The sequence below is a fragment of the Anopheles darlingi genome, chromosome 3 (assembly GCF_943734745.1).
Source record: "Anopheles darlingi chromosome 3, idAnoDarlMG_H_01, whole genome shotgun sequence".
Taxonomy (NCBI): Eukaryota; Metazoa; Arthropoda; class Insecta; order Diptera; family Culicidae; genus Anopheles; species Anopheles darlingi.
This window is the reverse complement of record NC_064875.1, coordinates 57982042-58009312: the sequence shown is the minus strand read 5'-3', so window position 1 is coordinate 58009312 and position 27271 is coordinate 57982042. Positions and strand designations below refer to the sequence as shown.

Genomic DNA, 27271 nt, shown 5'->3' with positions numbered 1-27271 from the left:
ACTCATCCCCGAGTACCGAAACCCCGAGAAATGATATGGGAGGTTGCTCATCTCATAAATCCCATTCATCGCTTTGACACCAAACTGCCCCATCTTTTCAACACCTCTCTCCCATTATGAGCCTATGAGGTGTGCGTGAGAATAAGGGTACCGTGTGACCGACCGACTCACCAACATGGGAACACCTTTACGAAGTCGAACCCTCTCGAGAAGCATCTCACACGCAAATGAGTCAAAGCGGTATGTAGCATCGCGCCAGTTGAAAGATGGTTGCTCCAATTTTCTGGCAGCATTGCCGTACTCCAGTGAGAATGGTTTCACCAGCGCACAGCGTCGAAATCACATTTAATATCTTCGAGAGTGAATTTCGAATTCATATCTTAGGGAGACAATTGTCTCCTGGATTTTTGGTTGAAGTTTATGCCAGCCTTCAAATTCAATCACCATTTTAGCAACAAAAAAAGGGCTACGTTCGATAATCCGTCTAGAAAACGCTAAGTGCATTCAATAAACGTCTTGCGATCGAGACAATCATCGTTTGCCGCCCCAAAAACAATGGAAACACATTAACTGACGCCGCAGACCCACTTCCCAAAGATGCAGCAAAATTGAATACTTCGCGAACCGTCCCCGAGGAATGGAAGGAGAGCATCGCAGAACTACTTAACGGGTGGCTTCGTGTGATTCCCAGCAATAGTGCAACACGCGCACACCCGAACATGTCTTCGAGAATGCTGCAAATGAAGGAAACTATCATCGCACCACACGCGGAATGGGCTCATCCGTGGACGAAAACTAAAGGCGTTGTGTTTCACGCCATTGTTCGGTGGAACGAGCGATTGATGGAACTGTCACGACACGGCCCAGCATAATCATTCGTTCAAAGAGTTTCCTCCAGCGACCTGGATATTAGTCTCCTGCTGATGAAATTGGCACGGCCGCCGGCGCTGGTGCAGGCAGATCACAGCGAACCACTTTACTGGCGAACGGGCTCATTAAGCGTTATAAAATGAGACGTGCACGGGTTTGACGAAGCGGAATCGCGTCAATCATGACAATGTTCGGAATAAACAAAAACTGGGACCCCTCAGCATCGAGTTGTGATCGAGAACGATCAACGGTAAATCCGACATCCGATTCCCTTGTGTATTCCTTCAACTGCTTTATGAGCTTTCCTCCGTTTTTCCGCCACACTAACACTCACACAATAGTGGGAAGTGCAGCTGAATATAGCAGCCCTACAATCGTCTGCCAAAAGAACGAAAACGTTCAACGAAGAAATATCGATTCGCGCTCCCCTATCTCCTCGGGGGGCGGAAAGAAAATGCTCCAGCTACTAGCAGAAAGACAATTGAATTGGAAATACACAGCTGGTGCTGCTCCGGATTGAAACAGAGAGCTTTCCGCGCGAAAATCTTTCACAGACACGCGGCATAAGATTTGTGGCATTTTCCAAACCAAAGTGGAGAAGCAGGAGGAAAACGCCAAGTGGAGCATAACCAAGACGGTTCCGTTCGCGCCGACGACGACGACGACGCCGCGCGGTTGTAAAATGTAACAATTCGTAAGACGAGCCCCGAAGACCGAAACATGATGCTGGTACAGGTTACGAACCACGACCCTTGTAGGCGAAGAAGCCCTCACACGGGCTCACAGGCGGTTATTGTTTTGTCCGTCGTCATCGGCTCCCAGGGCGCAACGTTGCTGTGGCGGCGCCCTGTTCCGTGATTGATTTGTGATTTATGATGGCTACACATCTCGGCCTCTTCTCGGCTTCTACTTCGGGAGCAGCAGCAGCGACGGTGATTAGATGATCTCGGTGTTTTCGAATTGCATCACCACAACCGGCTGCTCTCGTAGAGAGATGTGAGATAGATGGTTGCAAGCTGGAGCGTACTGTAATCAGCAACAGTCCAATGTTTGTAGAAGGATTTCCCATGTTTTTGAAATGCATGGAATTCAATTCCGATGTTTACGGACGGTTGTCATGGCGCCCGATTGTCCAAACTTTTTTGTAAATAGCGCAACTAACAGGGCGTGACTCGGAAGCTAAACTAGATTGTGATGAATTCCTTTCATGTATCTAGGAGCTATAGACGCCATTTCATCATATTGCACCTTCATTATGCACCATGCACTATGCCGTATAATGTTGTATGGTTAAGCACGTTCTGTCCTCGGCGCAAAACCTTTCTGTAAACGAGAAATTATGATTCAAGAACTAAGTTTTGCACGTAACGACTTTTTTTTCGAAATTTCGCAACGATAACTACGCTCCTGTAAAAGAGTGATTCAAATCAACCTAACAGAATAGGAATAACATCAACAAGAACATCGCATCTCAGACAAAGTTTCAAAGATCTGATGTCCATGCAATGGAACTCCATATTCCCGCACAGATGTTATTTGCTTCACTTTCTATTGATTTCACACAACGAACGAGCAAAAAAAATCAACAACCACTTCCCTCCGTTTGATGTCGAGCAGATGAGCATAACGGTCGGTGCAGTGCGATGCGGAACGTACGCCAATCCCTCCCTTTTGATGAGTTATTTATGAACGTGCTCGGCAATCATCGAATACGCGCATACGCAAACCGACAGATCTTTGGCCGAGAGCATGGTCACAATCAACCTTCTTCAACGCATCAGCACCGCGGCTGCTGTTCAATCTCGGTACAGTAGTCCTACCATTTGTTTTGCATCGCATTTGCCTTTTAATCATTCAACGAAAACGAAACAAAACGGCGCAAAATGCACATGTGCCACACACACAAGTGGCTTTGAAGGGGTTTTTTGTTGTTTTGATTTCCCCTCATGGATGCTTCAAAGCAAGATGCGATGCTATTGTCATTATTTCCTTCAGACGATCGTTTTTTTCGCCATTTTTATCACGGCTTTGGTTTGCTTTTTTAAAACAAAATATTTTTACTTTTTTTCTAACTGCACCTTAGCATAAGGACAGAATATTGCAGCTCGAATTTTCTCTCGTCCACCAGCATAAAATCCCACAAAAAATGTTCCTTATCGTTACATAAATTTATCTATAAGAACCAAGTAAATGATCCAGAATAATGTTTATGCCTTCCACAACATCCAAAATGCATTTAATGCAAATCGATGGTTTCGCATGAGGTACGAGACGCGGTAAAATCCCCTTTTCAATGCCATTAAATACCGGCACAGTGTGCTCTGCTCTCCGGTGAAAACTTGGCAAGATCAGGAGCCTGCGCAGATCACACCTTGCCGACGCTCCTTTGGTACCGACCGCATAAAAGGCTGCAGCAGTTCCGCATCCCGTAAACTGCAGCCGATTTTTTTCTTCAGCCACATAAAGCCACCCCATAACGACGGCGTGATTAGCCAACCCAGACAGATTTAATGTAATGGGATTAGTTACCCACAACCCGGAGTCCCGGAATTTCTTATGCTTTTGTAATTTTATGATTTCAAAAACAAACCAAAACAAGACACTAACAGAACGTTAGCAGTTTTTGTAAAATACATTACTTCAACATAAAATAAATCGTTTACTCAATGAGATCTTTCCGGAGACACTCGAGCGTACCGGGCGCTTCCTGTTCCGGTGTTCTAAGCAACATCAAACCGGTTCTGTCCGGCAGAGCGCGAGGAGCGTGAAAAATGCATCAATTTCGTGACGAGCAGGGATAGTGTGCAATGATCGGGAATGGAACTCACGCACTCCTTCGAAATACACGTGCCGTTCGGTTTCGGTTCCCAAAACAGCACCAGCAAAGCTAGTCTGTGCACCTCACAAGCAGTATTTCCTCTCGTCCCGGTTGTTTTATGTCTCTTTTCGTCGACGCGACACACCCTTTCAACATCAGAGGGCCCCCGGTGGTCATTAGAATATTCGATCGTCGAGTGTCATCTATACCGGTCCTATCCGCACGCACGGGCACCGACGCGTTCCTCGCTCGAACACGTTATGCAAGTGGCGAGATCACGAAGAAGAGGGCGAGAGAGGGGCACTTCGACTACAAATCGTGGCATAAATTAAACAATCAAAGCCTTTCGTTACTTTCATGTGCATGCTGCTGCTGCTGCTGCTGTTGTTGCTGGTGCTCTCTGGTGCATGAAACGGGTACACAGAATGCTAAGGTCAGCCATGCCCGCTCGTCAACATGCACGACCACCCAGCACAATTGAACAACTAAATCAGAAGGGAGGGAGCACGACAGAAGCTTTAGAAAAGACCGGAAGTCACCCAACCCAACGCAAAGCTAGGGGGATAAACGCGTCACATGGGAAGTGAGCAACAAACTGTTTTTAAAAAGACTAACGGAATGGATTTTAATAAAGATAAAATATGGAAACTGTTGTTGTCGTGTTGGTTTTGCGCCGTAGCCATAACTATGAAGGTGACAGTGAGACTAGGGCAAACGAAAAACAGGAAGGGAAGAGGGTCAATGTATCATCTTTCGCACTTCCAGCAAACGGTTCACAACCCTTCTGGCGCATGAGGAACGATTTTTTGGCGATAAAAGAGACAAACATATATGAAGAAGTACAGCAAAGCATACTCACAACGCCACTGTACCGGAAAGCAGGATCATGTTTCAAGCAACACGACAGAGTGAATCCGTTGCAACAGAAGATTCTGACACCGTTCGCGATCGAGCACCATCGTGCCTCAAGACAGTAGTATTGCTGTTTTGGCATCAATGTCAAATTCTTACCTGGAAAACAAAAAATAAATAAAAAATGGGTTTTAGCATCAAACATACATGATTAGATATTCAAGGGCATCTTCTAACTACATTAGGATGCAACGGATATCTCTCCCACAAACACAAACACCATTAAATCACTGCCAAACTCCCAACTAATTCGCTGTCATTGAGGAAATGACTTTGAAGCACGCAAATTAACTGAAAACCAACATTAAACCCGTATCGCCATTGCACACAGGGACGGACACGGACGGCGTTGCACTCTATGCTGCGTTTGGCAATCGCATGGCTGCACGTGTACGTAACAGCACCGGCGCACGCAAGCCTTTTTCTCACCTCCGTAGAGCATGGTTGCGGCTATGCGTCACACGATACCATGGAGAATTCCCAGCCATTTTTTTTTCCTCCCTTCTAAAGCACCCGAAAAATTCGTGAGAAAAAACAGAAAATTTGTTAGCAAAGGGAGAGCAGTTAATGATACTTTTTGCCAAACTAAACCCCGAACGACCTTCAGAGTTTCTGGACACCTCACTGGGGCTGCATAAGCTCATTAAAAACGAATCAACGGGGGATCGTAGAGCGAGAGAAGGATTTAAAAGGAAATTCCTATGAGCTACAGGAGCACACCACAGAAAGGTCACCCCATTCTCCGTCCTGCAAATAGGCCACTTCTAGGGCCAAAGAGTAGTCCTTTACTTGCCCCCGACCAACGGAGCCAATTCCAGTGCGACCTGCTTCTCGCGAACGGAGCCAATGGAGTTGCAGTGAAGTGCACCATACACCTGGAGGGCGACCAGCAAACACACAACGCGCAGCATTGGTGGGAAAAAATAAGGGTTTCATTTGTTGAAAGCAAAAATCAATACCAAACACGACCCCTGCCGGTGCTCGATGATTCCCCTTCGGACAGCAAATGGCCACGTTGACGAACCGGGCCGCGGGGGGAAACTAGGCCAGCAAAAATCGGTCGAATTCACGTGGCAGGTGACGCGGGCTAGTGTGCGCCCGGCGTGCAACGTGCTGCTGCTGCAGTCGCTGCTCCTCGTCGTCATTTCGTCGCCGAGGAACAAACACGAAAACGAAGTCGAAGAACGCTGCACTTGACCTTCGCGTTAAAAAGAAGTGGTGGAGCAGCGCTCTGGTGTGTATGCAGTGAGAACGTTGGCTTAGATTGTCGCGTAGATGGAGATAATACACGAAAGGACACCGTATTGATCCGGTAGTAGGTGACCGGGAACACTTTCTCACATCAAACGGCATTTCTTAACCACCAGATTTACCCGGGATTACATAAAACGTTCCATTTGGCCATAAGACTAATCTACTGCCCTGCTCTCGAAAAATGTGGCATGCTTTCAAATTATGAGTTACGACAGAATGCCCTACGCCCTACGGCCCCTTTTAATGTGCCAGCTGCATTACTGGGGCTTCTAGCGAGGCCACACATCGATCGCATCCCATCCAGACGATGCAGGGCAACAAGGGCGATGCCTACTCTTCCGTTTGGTCGACTTTACAAACTTCGAGTGCGAGTGGCCTCAAATTTATTTACCCATTGACCTGCTTCCGACGCAGCACATTTGGGAGGCACGGGGGGAGGGGGAAGCCATTCCCGAACGAGCGTAGATCAACCGGAAATTGTCTGACATCGCCCATCGCCGGCCGCGGACCAGCATCTCGGATCTGCTCTCGCTGTCTGCGAGTCCAAACGACTTCCCCCACACAAAAAAAACACACACACACGCGGCTTTCTACACACATTCAAATCACATCCAAATTGATGGTTCGCTGCGCACACGAGCAGTCTCTAGGGAGGCCCCTTGTGGGGCCTCATATTTTGGCTACGACGCTAGGCCGGATACGAGCTCACCTTGTTCTCAGTCACTTTGGATAGTGACGGAACTATCCATCTTCCGTCAGCTGGTTTCCCAACTCTTCCCAAAAGGCGATGGGAATAAGAAGAGGATACGAATTCCACTTTCGCCGTGGAGCAGACTACCAGTGCATATGGTCTCTCTTCAAATTTATGCTTCACCAAATGTTGCTAAGAAGGCGAATGTATTGGTATTACCTTCAATGGACCATTCATTGCCATTTGGCAAACTAATCCTGTTTTATTTGGTGCGAAAGTGCACCTCTACCTACAGTAAGTCTTTTGCTAAGCCTGTAACTATCACCATTTGTCCCCAATCTGTCTTTGCCAACCTTGAGAGAGGAGCAGCTGGTGACTAAATGTCGCATAGGACTCGGTGTAAGGTACGAGTCACAGAGACACGGAACCACGGATTTATGGCCCTTACTTTGGGTCACACGTTCGTCGCATCAAACGATATCCGCGTGCACGGGCGCCGCGATACCCAATACCAACGCGGAACACCGTGCATGACATGTGTGGTCACCGATCCAGACCGCAGATTGACCAACGGAACCACGGCGGGTGAGGAATTAGAAACCTACAAGACGACGGCCTCTCGGGCCGAGGCGTTTTTGAAACCGGTGAAGGAGGAAGGAACGAGCAGCCGAAGAATCGACCATTTTTGCGCACTTTTATGGTGCCGTCTGTCATCGCGCAGCCTCCTCCTGATTAGTTGGCCTTTTATGGCGTCGAAATGAAATGAAACGCCGCCGTCTGACCGCGAATCTCGGCATTTGCATTACATCATACGACCGGGGCAGCCGCGATGGAAAGGGGTTGATGAGAGATGCCAGAGAGAGAGAGAGGACCAGAGAGAAAGAGCGAGTGAAGAAGGGGTCGTCTGAATCGCCGAGAGATGTCGCATTGCCGCAGGAAAGTAGGTTTCCATTTCGTTTTGGTTTTGACTTCCACATCACAGATTGAGGTCCACAGTCTGTGGATTGTGGATTGCGCTAAACACTCCATCATCGGTGCGAGATGCGGCAACATGTGTTCATGTGCCTCTTCTCGCAACGCGACTGCCATCAACATATCTGCAGCATACTTAAGGGTGTACCATATGCTTCATTCTCCCATCCCCCCAAAAAGCTAATGTACCTCAGTGATAACTGGACGAAATCTATGACCGAACGTGACTCTGGGCTAACCACCATCCACCACCAGTGGCGGCATCCCTTAAATCGTTCTCCGGTCTAACGGAGTTGGTGCCGTTCCAACTCTGACAACAGGTATTCTATCGAAATATCCCATAAAACACCCTCCCACCGTCGACCAACCGGACGGGACGGAACGGGACGGGACAACCCCTTTCTTTATGCGCTCCATGTTTTATGCATATCAGGTATTTCAGGCTGCAGCCCTCGCGCGCAGCGTTGCGCCGCCTCCTTCCGTTGGCGGGGTGGAGTTATTCCCTTTTTATAGATGACCGCCCCAGACAGTCTGCGGCCGGTTTATGCACGGCTGGCATATTAATCCCACGGAAAGTGAAACGAAACTAGACGGTTGCCTAATCCTAATTCATTTTCTCATTTTCTTTACTGTTTGTTCTGACAAACAACGCTTCTACAGCTCGGGGACGGATTTGGAATGCATTCTACGTCGCGTGAATATTCGGCCAGGGATGCGGTCGTCTCCGCGACGTCACGTTCCGAATTTACATTCATAGACGTCACACTAAAGTGCCCCCCACATAAAATGTGGTGCTAGTGTTTCAAACAACGCACGCACCCTTCACTATTTACGTACTAACTATATACTTGATATGCTCTTCAGATATAACAAATTTGGGGAACAAACAAAGGAGGAGTACTGTGAATGCTGACTTTACATCACGATAGAATACAACCAACCGCCGACTATGCTGCAGAGCATATTTAGGCAAAAAAAAAGAGTCATAAAATGGCTACCGTCATCGATTATGCGGCGTTTCCGCATAGACTCCCGGCTGCCTGAAGCCCTTTCGTACCCTTCCGGGGTAGAAGGGGGAGGTGCTGACTCTGCTGCTGGCCGGCCGGAACTCTTCTTGTCCACCGGAGCGTGTAACAATGGTCGATTAAAACCCCTCGAGAGAGAGAGAGGCTCCCCTTTTTTGCTGAAAACCCTTCGACGCGTTAGTGGGAAGTACGGGCGCGACATCACCTCCCTGGAACTATCGAAAAAGGGCTCCGGATACCGTCAAACCGACAGACACACACACACACACACACACACACACACACACACACACACTCTGGTGGGAGTGCAGTTTGATTGCATCACATTATACGATGCGCCCTAAAAATAGTTTCATTTATGACAATTATGTTCACTAATTTTAAAACGCTCCAACGATTCCCAGCGCGTACCATAATAATGTGAGGCGCGTAGGGGGGGGAAACGCGATGCGAGAGGAAAGGGAGAGGAGATTCATAATTCCCCCCCATTCCGCCCTTCGTTCCGTGGCTAGGTCTAAGGTACTCGAGCTAAGGTTTTTTTTTTCAATTTTATGATATGTTTCTGTTGTAGCTCTTCGATGATATTTCGCTCTCCGAAAAAACTTCATATCAATAAACGAACCCCACAACTACCCATCAATTATCGATTACAAAGACCACCCCGATGACGAGCCGTTTCCTTTCGAACGATGACGGATTCGCTTCGATTCAGCAGCAGCAGCAACAGTAGAGCTCATAAAAAAAACCCTCGCTCATAATCGGCCAGCAGTAATCGATTACGGGCTATGCTAAGTGGCCATCCGAATGGACAAACGTTAGATAAATCATTCCAAGGCAATGTGACACAGTACCAGTGCCATTGCTGCAACTTGCTCTCGTCTCCTGAACATGTCTCTCGTCCACCGTCTGCGAATCAATGGAGGAGCGTGCGAAAAAGCTCGCACCAGATGGCGCAACATTGGCTGGCTGGCGCCCCAAGACGAGCATCGACGAGCATCTGAGGAGTCGAAGTCTCAGCCGGAGCAGCGTCTCTCGACATTCTCGACGCCGTACATAAATCTGCACCATTCCGGCGATTAATCAAAATTCAATTAAACGGAACTTCTCACGGACCGCCTGGACGCCGGAGTGGAAGCGGCTGAGGAACTACTGGCGTATACGCCAAACATGCTGTGAGCAACAAGACAGAAGGAAAAGGAGGGGGGAGGTAAAACATGTTCCGGGGGTCCCAACATAACCACATCTTGCGCTGTGCGCTTGCCCGCGTATCCGCTTGCTGCATCGCGTGCTGTGTATGCGGCGCTTGCGTCTGGGACTCGGGCCTAATGTCACCAGAGGTCAAGAGATTAGTGGCTACCGACTACACCGACGACGACGACGACGACGACAACGACGACGACGTTCGGGAGTCCGGTTTGCAAGTGTTAATAGGAAAAAGTTTTTCCGCTCCTCCGATCCTCGGACCCAAATCCCCATGCTCGTCGTCCATGACATCTTCCTTTCTCTGTCCCTCCCGTACACTGACCGATCGGTCACCCATGTTATGATGCCCCGAAATGCTGGCTCTGCCGTCGCATTGTGTCGATGTTGTCGTAATCAACTGGCTACCGGAACGACCCTCCTCTCTCTCCCTCCCTCGCCCGGTGCGATGCTGTAATCTGCCTCTTTCTCGAATTTCCCATACCCGGCCCGGCCTGGCCAAACCCTTTCTCTTCTTTCTGCGCGTGATGCGCGTTCTATTGTTCCGCTCAGCTCCGCGCCGCGGAATTCCGCAGGAAATCGATATCCATGCGCGCTTGTCTGTGGCCCACCATCCATGCTGACCATCCGCACACACACACACAGCTCACGTACGCTGACCAGCCAAGGCTTGTGGTTAGCGTTTTTCCGGTTCATCGATTAACTAACCGAAAGTGGCGGATGTGATGGCGCGCACGCAGAAAGACCGCGGCCAATGGAACCAATCGTAACCTACGAACTTTGGCATCGATAATACGGAACACGCAGCAACGGATCCGTGTGATGGCCACGCTACTGTTTAACGACCATTCCCCGGCTAATGATGAAGATGATCGGCGCGGAAGCAGTTCGAATAGTGAAGAGTCGCGCGGAATTTTGGAGAAAACTTTTTTGATTTTTGTGACCTATCGACGATATTCTTGTGCGGAAAAAGATGCAAACTAGTCGCCGAAGAAGAGGCGAGTAGTGACACAAGATAAAAAAAAAAACAATTTGCGAGATAATTTCCACTCTCCACGCCATTAGCTTTGCTTTGAGCAAACAGCATAACAGCTTCATCCCCAACGGACCACCAGTCGGTGATAACTGATGATCGTTTGGTTAGGTGATTTGTCCACCATCAGCGACAACGACGGCTTCGGCGGCGACGTTGGTAACGAGACACCATCGAGGGTTGCCCCCCCACGCACCCCATATGGCGTTGCAATTACAAGCAGTGTTAGTGAATGGGGTGGGCAGGCAGCGCACGATTGTGAAGTCATTTGTCCCCTTGGGAGAACGTCACCGCCGTCGCTGCTACCTTGCGGTTGCGGTTGGTTTCGTAACTGATTATTACAGTGCTTTACGCTATCCCCCGGTATGATCCCCCTTAGAAGACTTAGCAAACATTATGCTTTTAGGATAATATTTTTGAGAGGAATTCTCTACTTAACATAAGAGACACTAAACCTTAAACAGCTTTGAAATCGTGTTTTCTCCTGGACTGCCAGCCTTGAGATTAACGGCAGGTTCCGGACACGCCGGCACCGCGCTCTGATCGCGCATCTTGGCGCCGCCGATCCGCGTCGCCACACACCACCACGTCGCACCGCGTTTGCTGTGGTTTTAGTGACCGTGCATGGATGTATGCATGCATGCATGCATGCAAGCAAGCGGCTGCATTCATCTGTCGGAAGTGGCAATTTCTGGTTTCTGGATAGTTTTTCTTACTCAGCCGCCGTCGCCGTCGCCGTCGCCGAACACCCCCTCTCGGTCTTGGTGGTTTAATCGTCAAACGCCGCGGGTGCCAAAGGGCACCATAATGTGTCCAGTCGGATGGCGCTCGTGTTGGGGTGTGATTAAACGATCGAAAGTGAGTTTTTTTAGTGGCTGGTGGAGCACGTGTGAAGCCGCGCAGGTGCTAGTGTCACCTTTTTATCGAAATATTGCTCCAACGAGAGAAAGCTCGAGAGGACTGCAACTGCAACACCTTGCAAGTTACTTAATTATTTCCTTTTTTTTTCAACGTTACGGTTTACAGAATGCTATACTTAGACATAACCTCACGAATGGAACGAGTAGGTCCGGTGTCAAATTTGAGATTATCTAAGACATTCGCGGCATTCCGCGAGAAAATAAATCCTCCTTCGATTACGTAAACAACCAGAACGGAAAACAGATCAATTCCATCGAACCCAATCCCAAGACCACCAACCGCACACGCTCCCCTTGAAACCATAAACTAGCTGTATATCACATTTCACACCCGCATCCCGTTCTAATGGGGAATGGAATGGATTCATTACTTGCTCTCTCTCTCTCTCTCTTCTAAGAAACACCGCACCGCTTTATCTACTGCATCCACGGCGCCAGAAGAAGGAGGTGCTGCACGAATGGAGGCCACAGGCTGCACCGCGGACAACATAGGGGATCATTGTGGCTCCGTGGAAACCCCCCCCCCCCCCCCTTCGCTCAGTGAAACTTTGGCGACATTAAGACGGCGAATAATCAGATCCAAACATTCCACCTTTCTGGTGGTCGCCCCATCATCATCATCATCATTGCGTAGGAGGACACCATGTGGGCCCATGGAGGAGGAGACGGCGAACCTGTTGGTTGTAATCCAAAACATACTAAACACACTCCAGACCACCCGCGCCCCCGCCTGCACGGCTCGATGGAGAGATTGGTTCTGTCACATAGATTGCCGACGATGCATCACATGCGCATCGTCTGGCGGCGACCGACGACCGATCCACCCGGTTGGCGCAGTGACAATAATGGCGTCACATCTCATTTAAATTCTTTACATCCAAGCGCTTGGTGTGAGTGTGTCTGTGCGTGTGTGTCTCGGTGTTCCTGGTGGCGCCGCCGCCATCACCCAGTTCACCGAACATTCAGCGATTCAGTGGATCATGTGTTGGGCTGCTAGACCAAGGTGCCAGTATCTGGAGGAGCTCTCGATTCTCCCGTGATTTGTAGTGGTAGTTGAGTCCGGTGATTTATTGCAGTTTGGTACTTTCGCTCTAAATATGCTCTGCTACGTAACCTGGCCCCGGATGTTTATGCCGTCAAGTGAATCGGATTATAAGCCCTAGGGCTTTAGTTACCTGACGGTTTGAAAAATATCATAAAATGATTCTCACAAATTCGCAGCCGACACAGCATCATGATGAAAAAGTTGTTGTTACAGCCAAATAATTTCCCCATATGATAGCAAACACCATCTAACCCCGTCATGACAGGTGCGATGAGTGCAGCAACAATGAGGCAACTCATTCTACTCCATTAAACCCAAACCACCCGATCGGACGTGACTGTCGACACACCATAAAGATGAGCGTACCGAGAGAAACGGGAGAGAGTCAGAGAGATAGAGAGACGAATTGATGTGCCCCAGACGCCGGCTAGACGGTCCACAGACAGGATCGGGGTTTGAGAGTTTTGCCCGGAAGTACAGGACCAGGAGGAGCATAAGTGGTGAGGTGTGAGGTGTAAAGTTCGCCGACACTGGTACGGTGAATGGCGAGACACCGACATCAGGAAAATGGCAAAGCAAAAGGTTTTCCTGGTACGTCTTTTCTTCGTTCTCCTCCAAGGCGTTCTTCTCGAGTAGCATGACTTTCGGAATTTCGCGTCAGCAAGAGAAGTACGATAGACGATTGCACAAGACGCTTATTATCTGATTGAAAAGTTCCGTAGTTCCGCAAATACACGGAACGTGAGTGCAATACTTTCTGGAAAAGTTGGACGGCTTGCAGTTCTCGTTCCTTGTTCTGTTGTCGCATCTCTACACCCCAGTACTACTTCTCCAGATCCACATACCATATTCCAACGTTTTTCGTAAATATCCTAGAGAATGGTAATCATCCTTCTTCAAATTCAATAGCTGCCCAAAATCTTCGAGCCGAGGTTGTCTAGTGCATAAACGGGGTAAAGCATAGACCACCTTTTAGCTATGCACCGGGGCATATCTTTTGCCTTTCAGTCTCTAGCCCCCCAGAAAAACCATAAAGCACTACAAGAGATGCACAACCCCTCGACAAGAACAAATCGAAACCTCTCTAGATCCCTTAAAAACAACCCCAAAAGAACCCCCGATTTAGATCAACGGCCGGTAGCTGTTCTCCGACGGCGAAGGCGAATCGATTAAACAGTCTGCATTTTATATTGCCCCGATATGTCGAAACTGCAATCAAATCGCCCTGGTCTGGGCCAGGCCGAGGGATGCATATTCCAACCGAACCTGGATACAAGATGCCGCAACAGCAGCGGGGCGTCGATGGCACTCATGTTTTTTTTTTCGTTCGGCGCGTGGCGTACATAAAATGAATCGCCTTAGCGTTCGTCCAACACCTCACCGTTGCTCAGGATGCTGCACCGCGCGCTGACCGCGCTTTTGAAGACTCTCCCGAACGACGTCTCATTTCCCGGACAGTCCCGGGGCAAGCTTGACACACTGCCAAACTGATCCGTGATCCGTGCAAATGGTGATAGGTGTTCAATATCTGTGCCAAAGCGGCGACTGCGACTGCCTCTGGTCTACTGCAACGCCAGTCGTGGCCGAACTAGGGCATGGCATGGCACGACCGACGTGAGGTTTGATGCGTTCATTGATGGTTTCAACAGAGAGGCATCTCCTCCCAACGCAGATCGTAAGAACGTTTCTTCTTCAGTCCCAGATCTCAGTTCTTGGTCGTGGTGCTGGTGGTGGTGGTGATCGTCATTCACAACGCTCGTTGACTGGACGCTGCATAACATCATCATCATCATCACCATCGTCATCGGGAAGAAGGAAGCGAATGAAACGGTGGGCCATCGTGGCCAGCTAGGAAGAATCGGGTCGACTCTCGTCTCGAGATAAGCCAAAAATAGATCCAACGCTATTTTTTTCTCTCTCTTTCGTTAAGCCCAACACCGTGTATGGGGTGTGGTAGTGTCCATTCCGGGGTGGAGGTCGATCCACATACCAGAAGGAACACGCTGCTGGCCATCCTAGGCTGCTCTCGTTAGCGCAGCGTTCGACGAGCGTGCTGCTGGTGCTGACGGTGCAATGGCGAAAGCAGCCGCGAGACGCATCTTCCTCTGGGGGGCAGCAGCAATCGCATCTTACGCCACCGCAAACCGCACAGTTGCCCCCGCGCAGCTCCGTGCTCCGCGAGCGCGGATATATCGCTCTTCACGAGGAGGGCGCACCGCAATCCCGTTGCTCCGCCACGCACACGCCACGGGGAGCCTTTCCTTTCGCTTTCCAAGAACGAAACCGGTCCGCGAAGATCGCGAGAGATGCAGCGCGGGAAAAAGGGGAGAGAGGGTGGGATTGCGTGTCACATAGAGGCGCGCGCGTGCCACACTGCAATGGCCGCGTGCGCCCCAAAAGGTGAGTAACGCGCGTGCGCACTTCAAGACGCCGTACACTACGTCGTCGCAATCGCGCCGTTTCCTCTTCCAGCGAGCATGTTCAGCCGGATAAAGGTGCGCGCGGTGTAGGAAGTTACGCACCGCGACCGTATCTCTGGCTGTGTTTACATGTTGGCGTCCTTCTTTCTGCCATCCCTATTTGTTTATGCAATAAAAGTCCCCGATTTCTCCCGTGGCCAGACACGGCATCCGAGGATTGTAAAACAATTCTTTGTCTTTAAATCCCATAACAATCGTATCGGGGATGCTCTGTACACCGGTGGATTAGTCAGAGAGACTAGATACAATTCCCCCTTCGGTGGATGTCTTGCGCTACTTTCAACGCTCACGCAACATGGCAGCATGCAAACCAACGGCTATCGAAACGCCGGGGCCGTGGACAGGTTTGTTTGGGAAAAAAAAGGAAATGCATGCGCGCGGATCCAACGCCTGTCCCATACCTGTTTTAATCTGCAGATCGTAGGACTGCAAAGCACGCCCTAAAGCCTACACACGAGTTATCGTTTGCACTGCACAGCAGTTAGATGACTCATAACCATCTTACGGTCGCTTGATAGCGTTAGTAAGCGATTCGAAACTGCAGATGAATGCGAATATGATGCCAAACATACGATTATTAAACCAAAGAGCTCTAATCTTAGGTGAAATGCAGTGGGAATGAGTTTAAAATTGAACTGCAATTTTATATTTTTTACTTGTTGGTAATATTTTAAACTTGAAAAAGTAATACTTTTTACAGATAAATAATTTGCTTTTTAAAGAAAATAGCTCAATGATTCGTCGATAATTTTTATAAAATCTCAGATTCTCAGATCAGATTTAGAGATCAAAATCCGAAATCTTAAACTGAAATACGGTAAGCCCTCCCCCCACATCGGCATTGAACCTATTGATGAGCGGAATCTAAACTATTCCAACCACGCGTCTGATATACTCAGACGATTCCCGGACAAACAATAATTAGACCGTCACGTGGCGTCTGCTCCCTGTTAGCCGACAAAGCGCTGACATGACCACGCAACCACACCAGAAGTCCTTCTCAAAACCCGACTGCTATTCCTCTGCAGTAGGCCCAGAAAAGGAAATTTTTAACAAAGACCAGACCAGACAACCCCCAAACGGCCATCCTTTGCGGGTTTCCCCCCTTTTTGCGGAAGCAAAACCGACGCCAAAAGAGCAGCTGAAGTAAGCAAACTTTGCAGGCAGCCAACACACTACCTCCTTCTCCTCCTCGTCGACACTCGGCACAATCATCATTGCACGGCCCGAAAACCGGGCCCGGAAGTTCATGAACGGAATTTATAATGAACTGCGCAATGCAGACAGGCGACAACGGACGACAACGACGACGACAAACGCCCAAACGGCATAGGCAGGCATTGGTGTCGAGAATTGTTTCTCGAAGAAAACGCCGAGAACCGCGGCTCATGGCGTCGAGTCGAGTAGCAGCAGCAGCAGTTGAAAGGTTTTTAACAAAACACTGGTGCGCTCCGTAGGAAGTTACCGCGAATGCGTGGTCAAACATTCCAACTCATTTCACTTCCGTCTGTGTTCCGTGTTTCTCTTCCTCAAGAACCGGACAATCGCTGCAATGCCTCAATTAGATTGAGTTCAGCCGCTACCGGCCCAGGGCGCTGAATCACGCGCTAAAAAATCATGATTATCTAGTTATGATCAGGCGTTAATTCGGTCGCATCATATATCGGCTGTTTCACAATTAAACAGGTCACTCTAACGGTATCTTCCAGCTACGAGCGCAGCTTTGACGTCACTCAGGTGTGTTAAAGCACTTTAAAAAAAAAAGATGTGAAAATGTGATCGAGCCAATTGCCTCAAAAAATTATGAGCCACCCATGAGTTGTGCTCCGTTAACAAACGCCACGAGGGACGCAAAAACAGAAAACATCGGAAAACGCTTCCAATCCACGGAGGGAGGGGGAGGGTGAAGAGAAATCGAGGAAAAAAGGGAAAAATACCTCCAACAAAGAGAGCTGCTAGCGAGGAAGGAAGCTAGAGATCGAGATTAGGGTTTAACGATGGTTGCTAATGAAAGACTCTGGATCTGGAGCGCGCTGTGAGTGCCGGAGGTCGCGAGCATCGATTGGTCCGATTTTTCCTTTCAACATTTCCCATTTTCCTCCTTTCTACCAGCAGCAGCGCGGCACACTAGCGGCTGTTCCCGAAATTCCTTCGGCGCTTCGCCGGTTGATCGAAAAAGGCCGAGGGCCGCACTTTCTAGCATATGACCTTCTCCGCATGCCGACCATGCCAGCCATAAGGCCAGACTCCTCCATTCGCCAAAAACGAAAATAGCGAAACATATTGAACTTTCCAAATAGCCAGGCTCCTCCGCAATCATAACACACAAACACACACACATAAATCCATTTTACGGACCTCGTTCATCTCACTGAACGCGCTCCACCGCTTCCGCCGTTGTGGCGATGATCCATGGCGAACACCGACTGACCGAGAGGGTGGCCGGGAGGTAAATCCGGACCTAAACGATCATTAAACAATCAATTTTGGGGCCAATTGGCGGAGTGTGGTCTCAGACGGCTACGCATATCGAGCCCCACCGGCGTGCCAATCACTTCCTAGATGGACGCCTGCGCACAAGAGAAGGAACAGATCGCATTTGCACCGATCGAGTTCATCGAGTTGACCACAAGGCTTCCGGGGTTGGTTGGCACAACCGAACGAGTGCTCATGCAGCAGCTCAAGGACCTACGCACCACAACAAGATCCACTAATTCGATCGATCGTTTAGCGCCTAAAAGTGAACTGGACTGGATGATCCATTTACTGGAAAGTGATCGCGATCGTGGTGGAAAGTGTGCGCGCGCGCGCGCCTCAAAACCGATTAAAGCGGTCTCAAAGACGAAATTGCAATGTCCCTCAGCACGGAAGGTGGCCACCAAGGATGACCTTTCACCCAATATCATGGCACCCGGCATGGCTGGCACCCGTGATGCCATCATCATCAACATCTACATCGCCATCATCATCTTTGCTAATGGTTTCGATTCGTTCGTGTGTTTCCTCAGCCAAGGATCGCGTGCGGTACGCAGGGGCAGGGCGGTCATGGAGAAACCCCTATTGGCAATTGAACAGTGCGTATGTACGGATAGGAGGGGAGGGGGCAAAAAAACAACAATTGCGATGAGCAATTTCCGAAAATGGTCCTCTTACTGTATAGAGTTTTGCAAAACTTTCATCGCGTACTTAAAGGGGTTGTTGTCGATCGATTGCGGCACAGATCGCATTCTGTACCGTGGTCCACCTTTTGATCACTTCACTAGCCACAGTGCTGCTGTGCTAGAAGTGATAAACGTAACCGAGAAGACGCACTTATTAGTGCATTCCAGAGCAGCAGCAGCAGCGATGTCTCAGTGGCTAGCGAGTATCTCACCAAAACCACCATACGATCATCAAGTCCAGCACACCCCCACTCGGTGACAGGTGTTTTAATGCTCGCAAGCGGAACCAACCCCTCCGCCCGTATCGCCACGGTCAACAAACGTGCTACCGCGTGCTTCGCTCGAGCTCAAGCGAACCGACATCGTATCGCACGGCGTGTTATAGTAGCATACACCACGGGGGAGTGGGAGAGGGGACATCATCGAGACGAGAGGTGTAGTGGTGTTGTGGTTGTTGCCGTTGATGGTATATAGTGACGACGATTGTCGAAATCCGTACGCCGTACTAAGGGAGTCACTCAACCGGCCGCCCTCCGTTCGTTCGTGGTGTTAACCACTATGCTCTGGCCACGCAGGCTTCATACCCGCCTCTTCTTCTTCTTCTTCTCGAAGAGCCCAAAAGAAGGCACACGATCGAAGCTCGATCCTTGCTCACACTGGGCGCGCGGGCACGCACACTCCATCGTCATCATCATCGTCAGGCACCCCCATCAGGCTGGTTAGTCGCAGGCCTATTGCGTCTGACACATGCATTGGCCATACGCATCGTACCCATACCAGCACACACACACGCGCGCGAGTGTGTGGTGGTCGTTGTTTAGCTAAAAGCTATCTCGAAATCAAATTCGTCACAGACGGATGCGCCTCAGCGAACATTCACTGTCGTGTAACATTACGGTCGGCGGTCGGACTGACTCCGATGGCTTCACCGAAGGACGGTGTGCCGGTGAGGGTGCAGCCTTGCGGCACCGGCCGCCTCCCACCTCGCTCCCCCCCCCCCCCCCCCTCTTTCGTGATGCATTTTGGAGAATCATCATTCAGAAGTGCACCAGCCAGTGCCGATCTATTCTGTAGACTAGCTGCCTCTTCTAGTGAGTTCAAGTTTGATGTACTCCGCCGCCGTCCGCCGAGAATTGGCGCCAAATTTAGCGGTCCCTAGCAACGGCTGAGTGAGTCATGCCGTTGTTAGATTAAGCAGATTTCACATTCAACTCTATTCGTACGGCCAAGTTTAGTACAAGAATCCTGTAGTCGTACCAGCAGCTTCTATTTGACGCAAAGACACCAGACATAGCAGTGCGCACCTGTAGCAACAAGACAACAGGTCGTTTCCCCGGTCCCCTCAAATGGGTGGCATTGTACCCGGACCCGGTATGTTGTTTACTTGAGAGAAACCCCCCCGTGCACTGCCTGGCACCAATCCTCGATCAACACCGTACCCTCCCGTACAGCCAGTCGATGACGAGCGTTTGCGCGCTGAAGCATGACCGAACGTGCGAATCAGAATCTTCAACCGCAACGATCAAGATTTAGTAGCGGCGTTCGTGGAGCAGAAGAACCGCCAGCACTTTGGGACTCTAGACACTTTTGTAACTACTGTACTCTCCACAGATGTGCTATTAAATGGCTCTACGGAGGAGACCACATCTCACTGGCATTCAGGTAGATCGCAGCTGTAGCAATTGGGCGAGACATTACGACATCGAGAAGTCGAAACATGGCGATGTCACGGTACACTACACATCCTTGCTGACCGATGCTGGTATATCTTCTGCAACTCCTAGACCGCGACAGGTACGAGAATGTTACGAACGTCACGTCCAGCCCAAGATACGGTCACCTGTGGATGGAGTGCCTATTGCTTCATTCCATTCACTGCGCTCGTGTATCGCACACCGTCTATTGGGGACTTTCTAGTTTCAAGATTCAAACACCCTAAAGGCTAAGCGTAAAACCGGTTCCCCTTCAAAGCAGGATCCTTGCGTTTAGCGCCGTCGATCCGTGTCCGTACCAGGGGTGAATCATGAAGGCTTGTAGCAACCCACTCTGGTCGGTAGCATCCGTTCAAGGACATTTCAGTGGTCGTGCGAAAGGTAAACCGACGCTAAAGGAGTGCCGTATCGTGGGAATCTCGGCAAACGTTTCCGGATTCCGCAATCCACAAGTACAATACAAGATCTTGGATTGTTGCAAGAATTTCGACCCAGTGTATAACGACACCGGCGAAAACTGAAAATTCTTTAATCGATTCCAAACGAGGTATCGTTTGCCAAACATGTACACGTCGTCAAGCGAATCTAGGACAGCGCAGACCCCCACTTTTGGCAACGGTCCCGCTGGATGTCTCTCACCGGTTATCAACGGCTGACCGAATATTCGCCCGTTTCTTATGTAAAGTACCCCCCCCCCCCTCCTGGGTGGCACCAGAGACGCAATTAAGCTATAAAGTACGGCGTTCGTCCCCGCGGTTCATTGCCTTATACCCTATTACTGCTGTGATGCTCCATTATTTATTTCGAAAACGCGCTTGGCGAAGGTTAAGGCTTTTGCTGGCTTTTTAATACTCGCACTCTGTTCGGGTGGAGCTCGTTTGTCGATCACCCATTGGCCCCCGGGTGCGAAAGAAAGAGGCGATCATCCGCACATTCAATTTTTTGGACTCGTGCGGATTCGATTCTGCTTCGCACTTCCTGCCGTCCATCAGCCAATCCGATTTATGACACCATCCTAATGACACCCTAGGCATAAATCATCATCCGATTACGTCGGTACGCAATTTGATCGATTTAATTTATGATAACCATATTCCGGAGCATCAGAGCAGCAGGCTGAAGCTGTGCCGCATTTCACAAATGTCCAATTGTTGTGCTTCGACAAACCAATTATCCGACCTACTTGTGAGTGACACCTCCATGCCTCATGCTACACTACACGCGCTAGTGACACGAACAGTGCTAACGATACGATCGACCGAGCATCAAAAAACAGGCAGGCAGGCAGGATATGTGGCGACCTTCGGTGCCTTCGGAGTCTGAACGCTCTTCGCTCGACTTGGTGGTCATCAGATCGTACCGATCGTACGTTCGGTACTATCGAATTGAAAGGGAGAAGAGTAAGGAAGTGTCGAAACAAATGGTCGATAAATAAGACCGCAAGGTGGCCGCAAGAACGCGGTAGCGAAATATTAATAAGACGATCAGCAGCTCCACTCCATCGCTGATGGATTCCATTTCCTATCGTAAACAACGCAACGCTTGGCTAATGGTCTAGGGAGGAACAGTGATGGTGCGTTGATAGGGCGACACCAGTTTATCCGCCTTTCCTTCTCATATTTTGACATATTCGAACGCAAATATACCATGCTAGAAGCTGGAAGATCCTACAAGTAACGTGAAAATGCGCGAAAACCATCCCGTCCCGGTGAGCGTGGAAACATAAATCATTGGCCACACACAACCGGAAGCACGCGACTTGGCCGAAGAAAAAAGTTAGTTGAAACGAACCATTTCCACCAGTGGAATTCCAAGCAAAGGCCCGGTACGGTGCGAGGTTCCAAAATTACTTAATTGGAGAGCTTCATCGCATTGGCCGGAGTGGTAGTAGTAGTAGTAGTAGTTCCACCATTAGTCGACCGTGCATCCGCGTATATCGGTAACCGTGGCCTCTCGCGAGTGTACTACTGTAGCCACCGCAGTCGATTTCCACCACTCCTTTCCATTCAGCAACAGCTGGATCCGATCCGATGCCAGCGATGTGGGAAAAGCCCCATCAACGCGGCAACGCAAACAACACACAATCAACCTCGAGAGCTGATTTTCTTCTTCGCGAAACGGGAAACCGATTAGCAACGAAGCGGGGGGGAGCGATGGCAGGAACGGCCAAAATCACTTCGTAATCAACCAACGCAAGAAAGAAACTGGAAGCACTGGCTGGTTCCAGGCTGGATGGCGATCTTGAAAATGAATCACTAACCCACCCAACGATGCCAACCAGCCAACCAAACAGAAATCATCATTTCTAAACACAACCATTATTACGTAGAGAGCTGCACCGTCCAGGTGGTCGGTTCCAGCACCGGTGGAAAGCATGCCGGCAATCAACGAAAAGACGAGAGAAGAGAGAGAGGGGCGCGTGGAAAAAGAAGGACACCGAAAAGCATAACAGTTGGAAAAACAAACCGATACATGTCAAGGTTGGTGGTCGCGGGGTGGCCGCCTCTTGCAGTACATTCGCATGTTGGTCAGTAAAAATAGAAAATGACCACCTCTCCTTCTCCCCTGCCACACTCTGCCGACGAGCGTGCTGATAGCGTGATGAGGTGCGGAGGACTCGGAATGACCGATGTTTTGGTGTTGTATAATATGAATGATCTGAGGTTCAAAAATAAAAAAATAAAAACAAACCGATTCCCTGGCGATTGCTTACCTTACGCAGCCGCAGTACCTCTATTTCGTTGGCTTCAATCGATTTCCTTGGCCCGGGCGAACCGTTCGATTTCAATCCGATACCGTGCTTGATCGGACTGTTGTTGGCTGATTTGATGTCCTGTCGTGGGGGGCGAGAATTGAAGAGAGCGAAGAAAAGAATAGATTAGCGAACGCGATCACAATCGCCTTATCCCCCACGAAACCCATAAAGCTCATAAAGGTCGGTCGTTCAACTTATGGCTGGTAGTGAACTCTCGAAACCTCGAGGGCCGTCAAGGAACAGATCATAGTGCAGCTCTAGCACCTTTGGAGTTCAGCATCTAAGCCGGGTGAAGTCATAATCTTGGGAGGATTTCCGGCATTAGTTTTGAGTTTGATCTGGGTTTAGTTTGGAACTTTTATTACTCCCTCGCTACGGCTGGTATATCAATTTACGAGGATTTATTTTTAGTACAGAGAGAGAGAGAGTGATAGACAGGTCCCGTAGAACCAAATTGCAGACCAAGAAGTTGGAGTAACTGGAGAAGCAATAAATCGGAATCTGATAAAGATCCCAAGTAAACGTCTGTCTCGATCGATTCTCCTCTGCTGCAATCGATCTGTTTTTTGGGGTGGCCATATTCTCCGATTGGGGCATGCCCCACGTGGGTCACAAAGTTCTTCAAAAATCCATCCTTCTCCTTCCCCCTGCCTCGGCGCTCGCCCAGTGCTCACACAGCTGCAGCAGCCGGACGCGCGTTGAGACGACAAAATTGCGTTTTCTATTTATACTGCAACGATGCAACGGCGCACACAGACACACACAGACACACTGCTGCCGGTGCTGGCAAACTGGCCCCGCCGCGTGGAAAGTGTCTGTCCGATCGTGGCGTTCTGGTGCTCTCTGGATGGATATTGGATGGGGACAGCGCCGCGGGTGCAGCATCAGCCGTCACCACGGGGCCCCAAAACAGTGTCCCCCCGGTGGATCGCTCACGCACACCATCGTTAGCGAGAAGCGCGATCAACGCGGTCGTCAGTCACTGATCTGTATCATGTGCCGCGTCCTCCCGGTTCCTCAGGCACCCGGGGAGAGGGGCATGTTTTGCATTCCGTTTGATCAGCACCGCACAAACCGGCGCCGTTGCACCGGCCATTCCGAGGGCGATTCTGGTGCAACTGCTCTCGAACTCGGGGTGCATTCCAAACCCGGTAGCGGCATTCTTCTCTCGCTGGTTGGTCAATCGCCAACATCAGCATCATGGGGTGATGATAGCAGTAGTGTGATGAGCAGTATCATGAAGCGACATTCAAAATCGAAAATAATCTCCACATAAAGCATGACCCCCGGAGGGTTCATCGTTCTCTCCGAGGGAGATGCGTGTAATCCGTGCAAAAAGACCACCCCACGAGAGGTCAGGCCACGGCACAATTAGAACGGTGGCGCTGGAATGTGCCTTACCTGTCCTTTGGCGTAGCTCCACAGTGTCTTGACGATTCCGCCGTTACTGTGCGCGATACCACCACCCAGCGACAGTTCATCTTGTCCGTCGGGCTGTCCGAGATCTTCCTCAAACACAGGAGAGGCCGAGGCCGGCGTCATTTGGCGTGAAACTGTTCCACCACCATTGCCACTGCCGAGTAGCATCCCGGGATCATAGTTGACATCGAAGTCCAGCGAGCGGGTAAAGTGCTGATCGGCGGCCCCGTACGGTCCACCACCGCCGCCCGGTCCCTGGCTGAAGGACAGAGACCGGGCGAACGAACTCTTGAAGTACTGAACCGCCGGACCACCCCCACCGGCACCGGTCATATCGAACTCGGTGGTCTTTTTCGGTATGCGGACCTCGTTGCTTTGCAGATGGGTTTCGATTGTTTTAGACATTGCGTTTCCGTCCTCTGGATGCTGTTTTACTTTTGCTTATTCTAACGGACAGGGAGGGCCGCCGTAGTAACAAGAAAACACCGGCACGTCTCGCGGACAGAACGACGGTTTCCTCTAGACACCGACCACACGGAACAGAAGCGTCTGCCGACGCATCCTGCAAATTCACGGCACTACACACACACTCGTCGGAACAAACGGAACAGAACCAGATAACACACACCACACGGACTACAGATATCGACTGGAAAGGAGGAAGAAATACATTAAATACTCGGTACACACAACACTTTCGCAGTTTAATCACCTTGAGCGGTACGAAACACTTCGGTAAAATATTCCTCGAGTAAAATAATCGCAAATCAAAAGTATTCACTCCCGTTCTCAAAAAAAAGTAACCACCATTTTGCGAAACTGCACTGGGCACTGCGATTAGAACAGTTTGCGATTAACGCCACAGCACACTACGATTTACGGTACAGACACTACACCCAACACACACGCACAACATAAATCATCCGTTTGCCGGCACATCATGCGTGTTTTCACCCGGGAATCGGCGTAACCCTTTTTTATCACGTTTTACTGCCGTTCCGGGGCCACAAAGGTGCGTATAATGCTGGAGTGGTGTGCCTTTTTGTTAAACCAAACCGGGAAAGAACTATTTGAGGTGGTTCGTACAGAGAATAGAAATAAACACACGGTGATTCACCAAACTGCAACTCGTTCAATCTTTCGCAAAATCCTCGCGGAAACTTGCATACTCCGAGAGGCCAACCATCCACTTAAAAACCCCAAGACAAACCTTTCTGGAGCGACGCCGGGAGAACACCGGTAGAACGCTCTCAAAACGTAAAAACACTCCCTCACACTGGACACTTTTTATGAATTATTTGCCCCGTTCGAATGCGGATCTCGCAGCGTGACGACCTCCGCCTTTAACCGTCGTTTTCAAACTCGGCGGCGCCCGGTGCGAGATGGTTCATCGTATCTTGTCCGAGCGCGCAAACTCGTTCACAGCGCATCTAGACGGTCATGAGAAAGGTGAGAATGAGAAATGTCTCAAATCCATACAAACATACACATTTTTGGACATTTTTGTTAATTGGTGTCGATGTAATTATATGTGCTTGAACATCTCTAAGTGTCATGTAATTTCGTTTACTAAAAGTAAGTGTCCTGTGATGATTCAATACCGCTGCGGTTCTTCGGTAATCGCTAGAGTCGCTCGAGTTGGACCTACCGGATCGAATCCGTCCAGCGGAAAACTAGAGTGGCTATTACCCGACTCGGGTGGTATTCAGATGATCGCATCCCTGAATACAACACCCGCTGTTTACTTCTGGGCCGGAGGACGCTTGAGCACCGTCGTGAGGCTGCTCAAGCTTTATTTGCGTTTAATATTTGCGTTTAATTTAATATTTGCGACCATTGAAATCGTTAGACAACGCCCCAAGCGGCACGGAGAATTACTCATGTTCAAAAAGAGAATAAAAATAAAATTTTGGGAAAAAATTCTCGCCTTTTCCATTCCCAGCTTTCTCTTTCCGTCTAGATGCGCTATCATTCGTATATGAACTCCACTTTAAGCGGGATTCCGCTTTTGGAAAGTCAAAGCGCGCTTGAACGAACAACCCTCATCTCAAGTATTTAACCACCGGTCATAGCCTTCGACCACAGAGCTGTCAAAAAAGTGGAAGAAAAAGTCGTGCCGAATTTGTGTGCTGCTGAAGCGAAAAGCGCAAATTTTGCTAATAAATCGTGGTAATTGGTCCAGTCTTTTGTACGCAAATCCATAAATACTGTTTAACACTCGTTTTACATAGTGGTGCAAGTGGTTTTGTTTGGAGGTAACTCTTCTTTTTGGAGTCGAAAATATCAGCATTTCGGCTGAAGACTCGCTGGTCCGCCATCTTGTCCTTCTTGGACTCACTTTTCACGCGTTTTCTTCCCCAGAAATTCGAATCAGTCTTGAACAGTAAGTGCAGAGAAAAAAGCAGAATGGTTCTGCCAAGAGGTGGCCGCGGAGGCTACCATTCGCGGGGAGGAAGTACGCGCGGGGGTATGCGCACCTCGTATCACGGTAGCGGTGGTTCCGGCGGATTTCATTCCAACCACAACAGCAGCAGCTATGATAACCGGAACGATTCGCGAAACAACCGATACAGTGGGGGCGGTGGAGGCGGAAGCAGCGGCGGTTACGACTCCCGCAACTCCTCCCGCTATGACACGGACTCCCGGTACTCGCGGCACGACAGCCGGAACGATGGATACAAGCGAAACAACTCTTCCAAATACGAGGTAAGGTGGAGCTGAGTTGAAGGTGTTCCTGGTGTGAGGCATCTAACTTTTTCCCTTTCAACAGGATAACCGCGATCGTCGTTCACCGGATCGGAAGCGTCCTCGAAACGACCACAACTCGCAGGTAATTCGCAAGCACACGGTTCTGGATCTATATTTTTAGGTTATCTAAAGCGGGAGGGTGGGCAACAGAAGCTGGAGCGATATACACACACTGTACATAGCCTACTCTACTTTATCATAAGTTTCTCGGTGTGGTGGATGCGTGCGAGTAAATTCTCGCACACGGAGTACAATT

At 49.7% G+C, this 27271-nt stretch overlaps 2 protein-coding genes across 5 annotated transcripts in view; one reads left to right on the top strand and one right to left on the bottom strand.

The window, feature by feature from the left end:
• Window positions 1-25620, bottom strand: part of LOC125957598 (uncharacterized) — an 87146-nt gene extending 61526 nt beyond the window's left edge. For 3 of the 4 annotated variants that reach the window (XM_049690422.1, XM_049690420.1, XM_049690418.1), the window contains exons 1-3: window positions 24980-25468; window positions 24250-24916; window positions 22807-22926 (exon numbers count right to left, since the gene is read on the bottom strand). In XM_049690422.1, the coding sequence (XP_049546379.1) occupies window positions 22807-22926; window positions 24250-24672 (543 nt within the window). In that variant the 5' untranslated portion in view covers window positions 24673-24916; window positions 24980-25468. The other variant, XM_049690419.1, reaches the window with a different exon arrangement.
• Window positions 25621-26372: 752 nt separating this feature from the next.
• Window positions 26373-27271, top strand: part of LOC125957597 (uncharacterized) — a 6314-nt gene continuing 5415 nt past the window's right edge. The window contains exons 1-3 of the mRNA XM_049690417.1: window positions 26373-26522; window positions 26629-26973; window positions 27038-27097. Coding sequence (XP_049546374.1) covers window positions 26674-26973; window positions 27038-27097 — 360 coding nt within the window. The 5' untranslated portion in view covers window positions 26373-26522; window positions 26629-26673. The remainder of the gene's footprint in view (window positions 26523-26628; window positions 26974-27037; window positions 27098-27271) is intronic.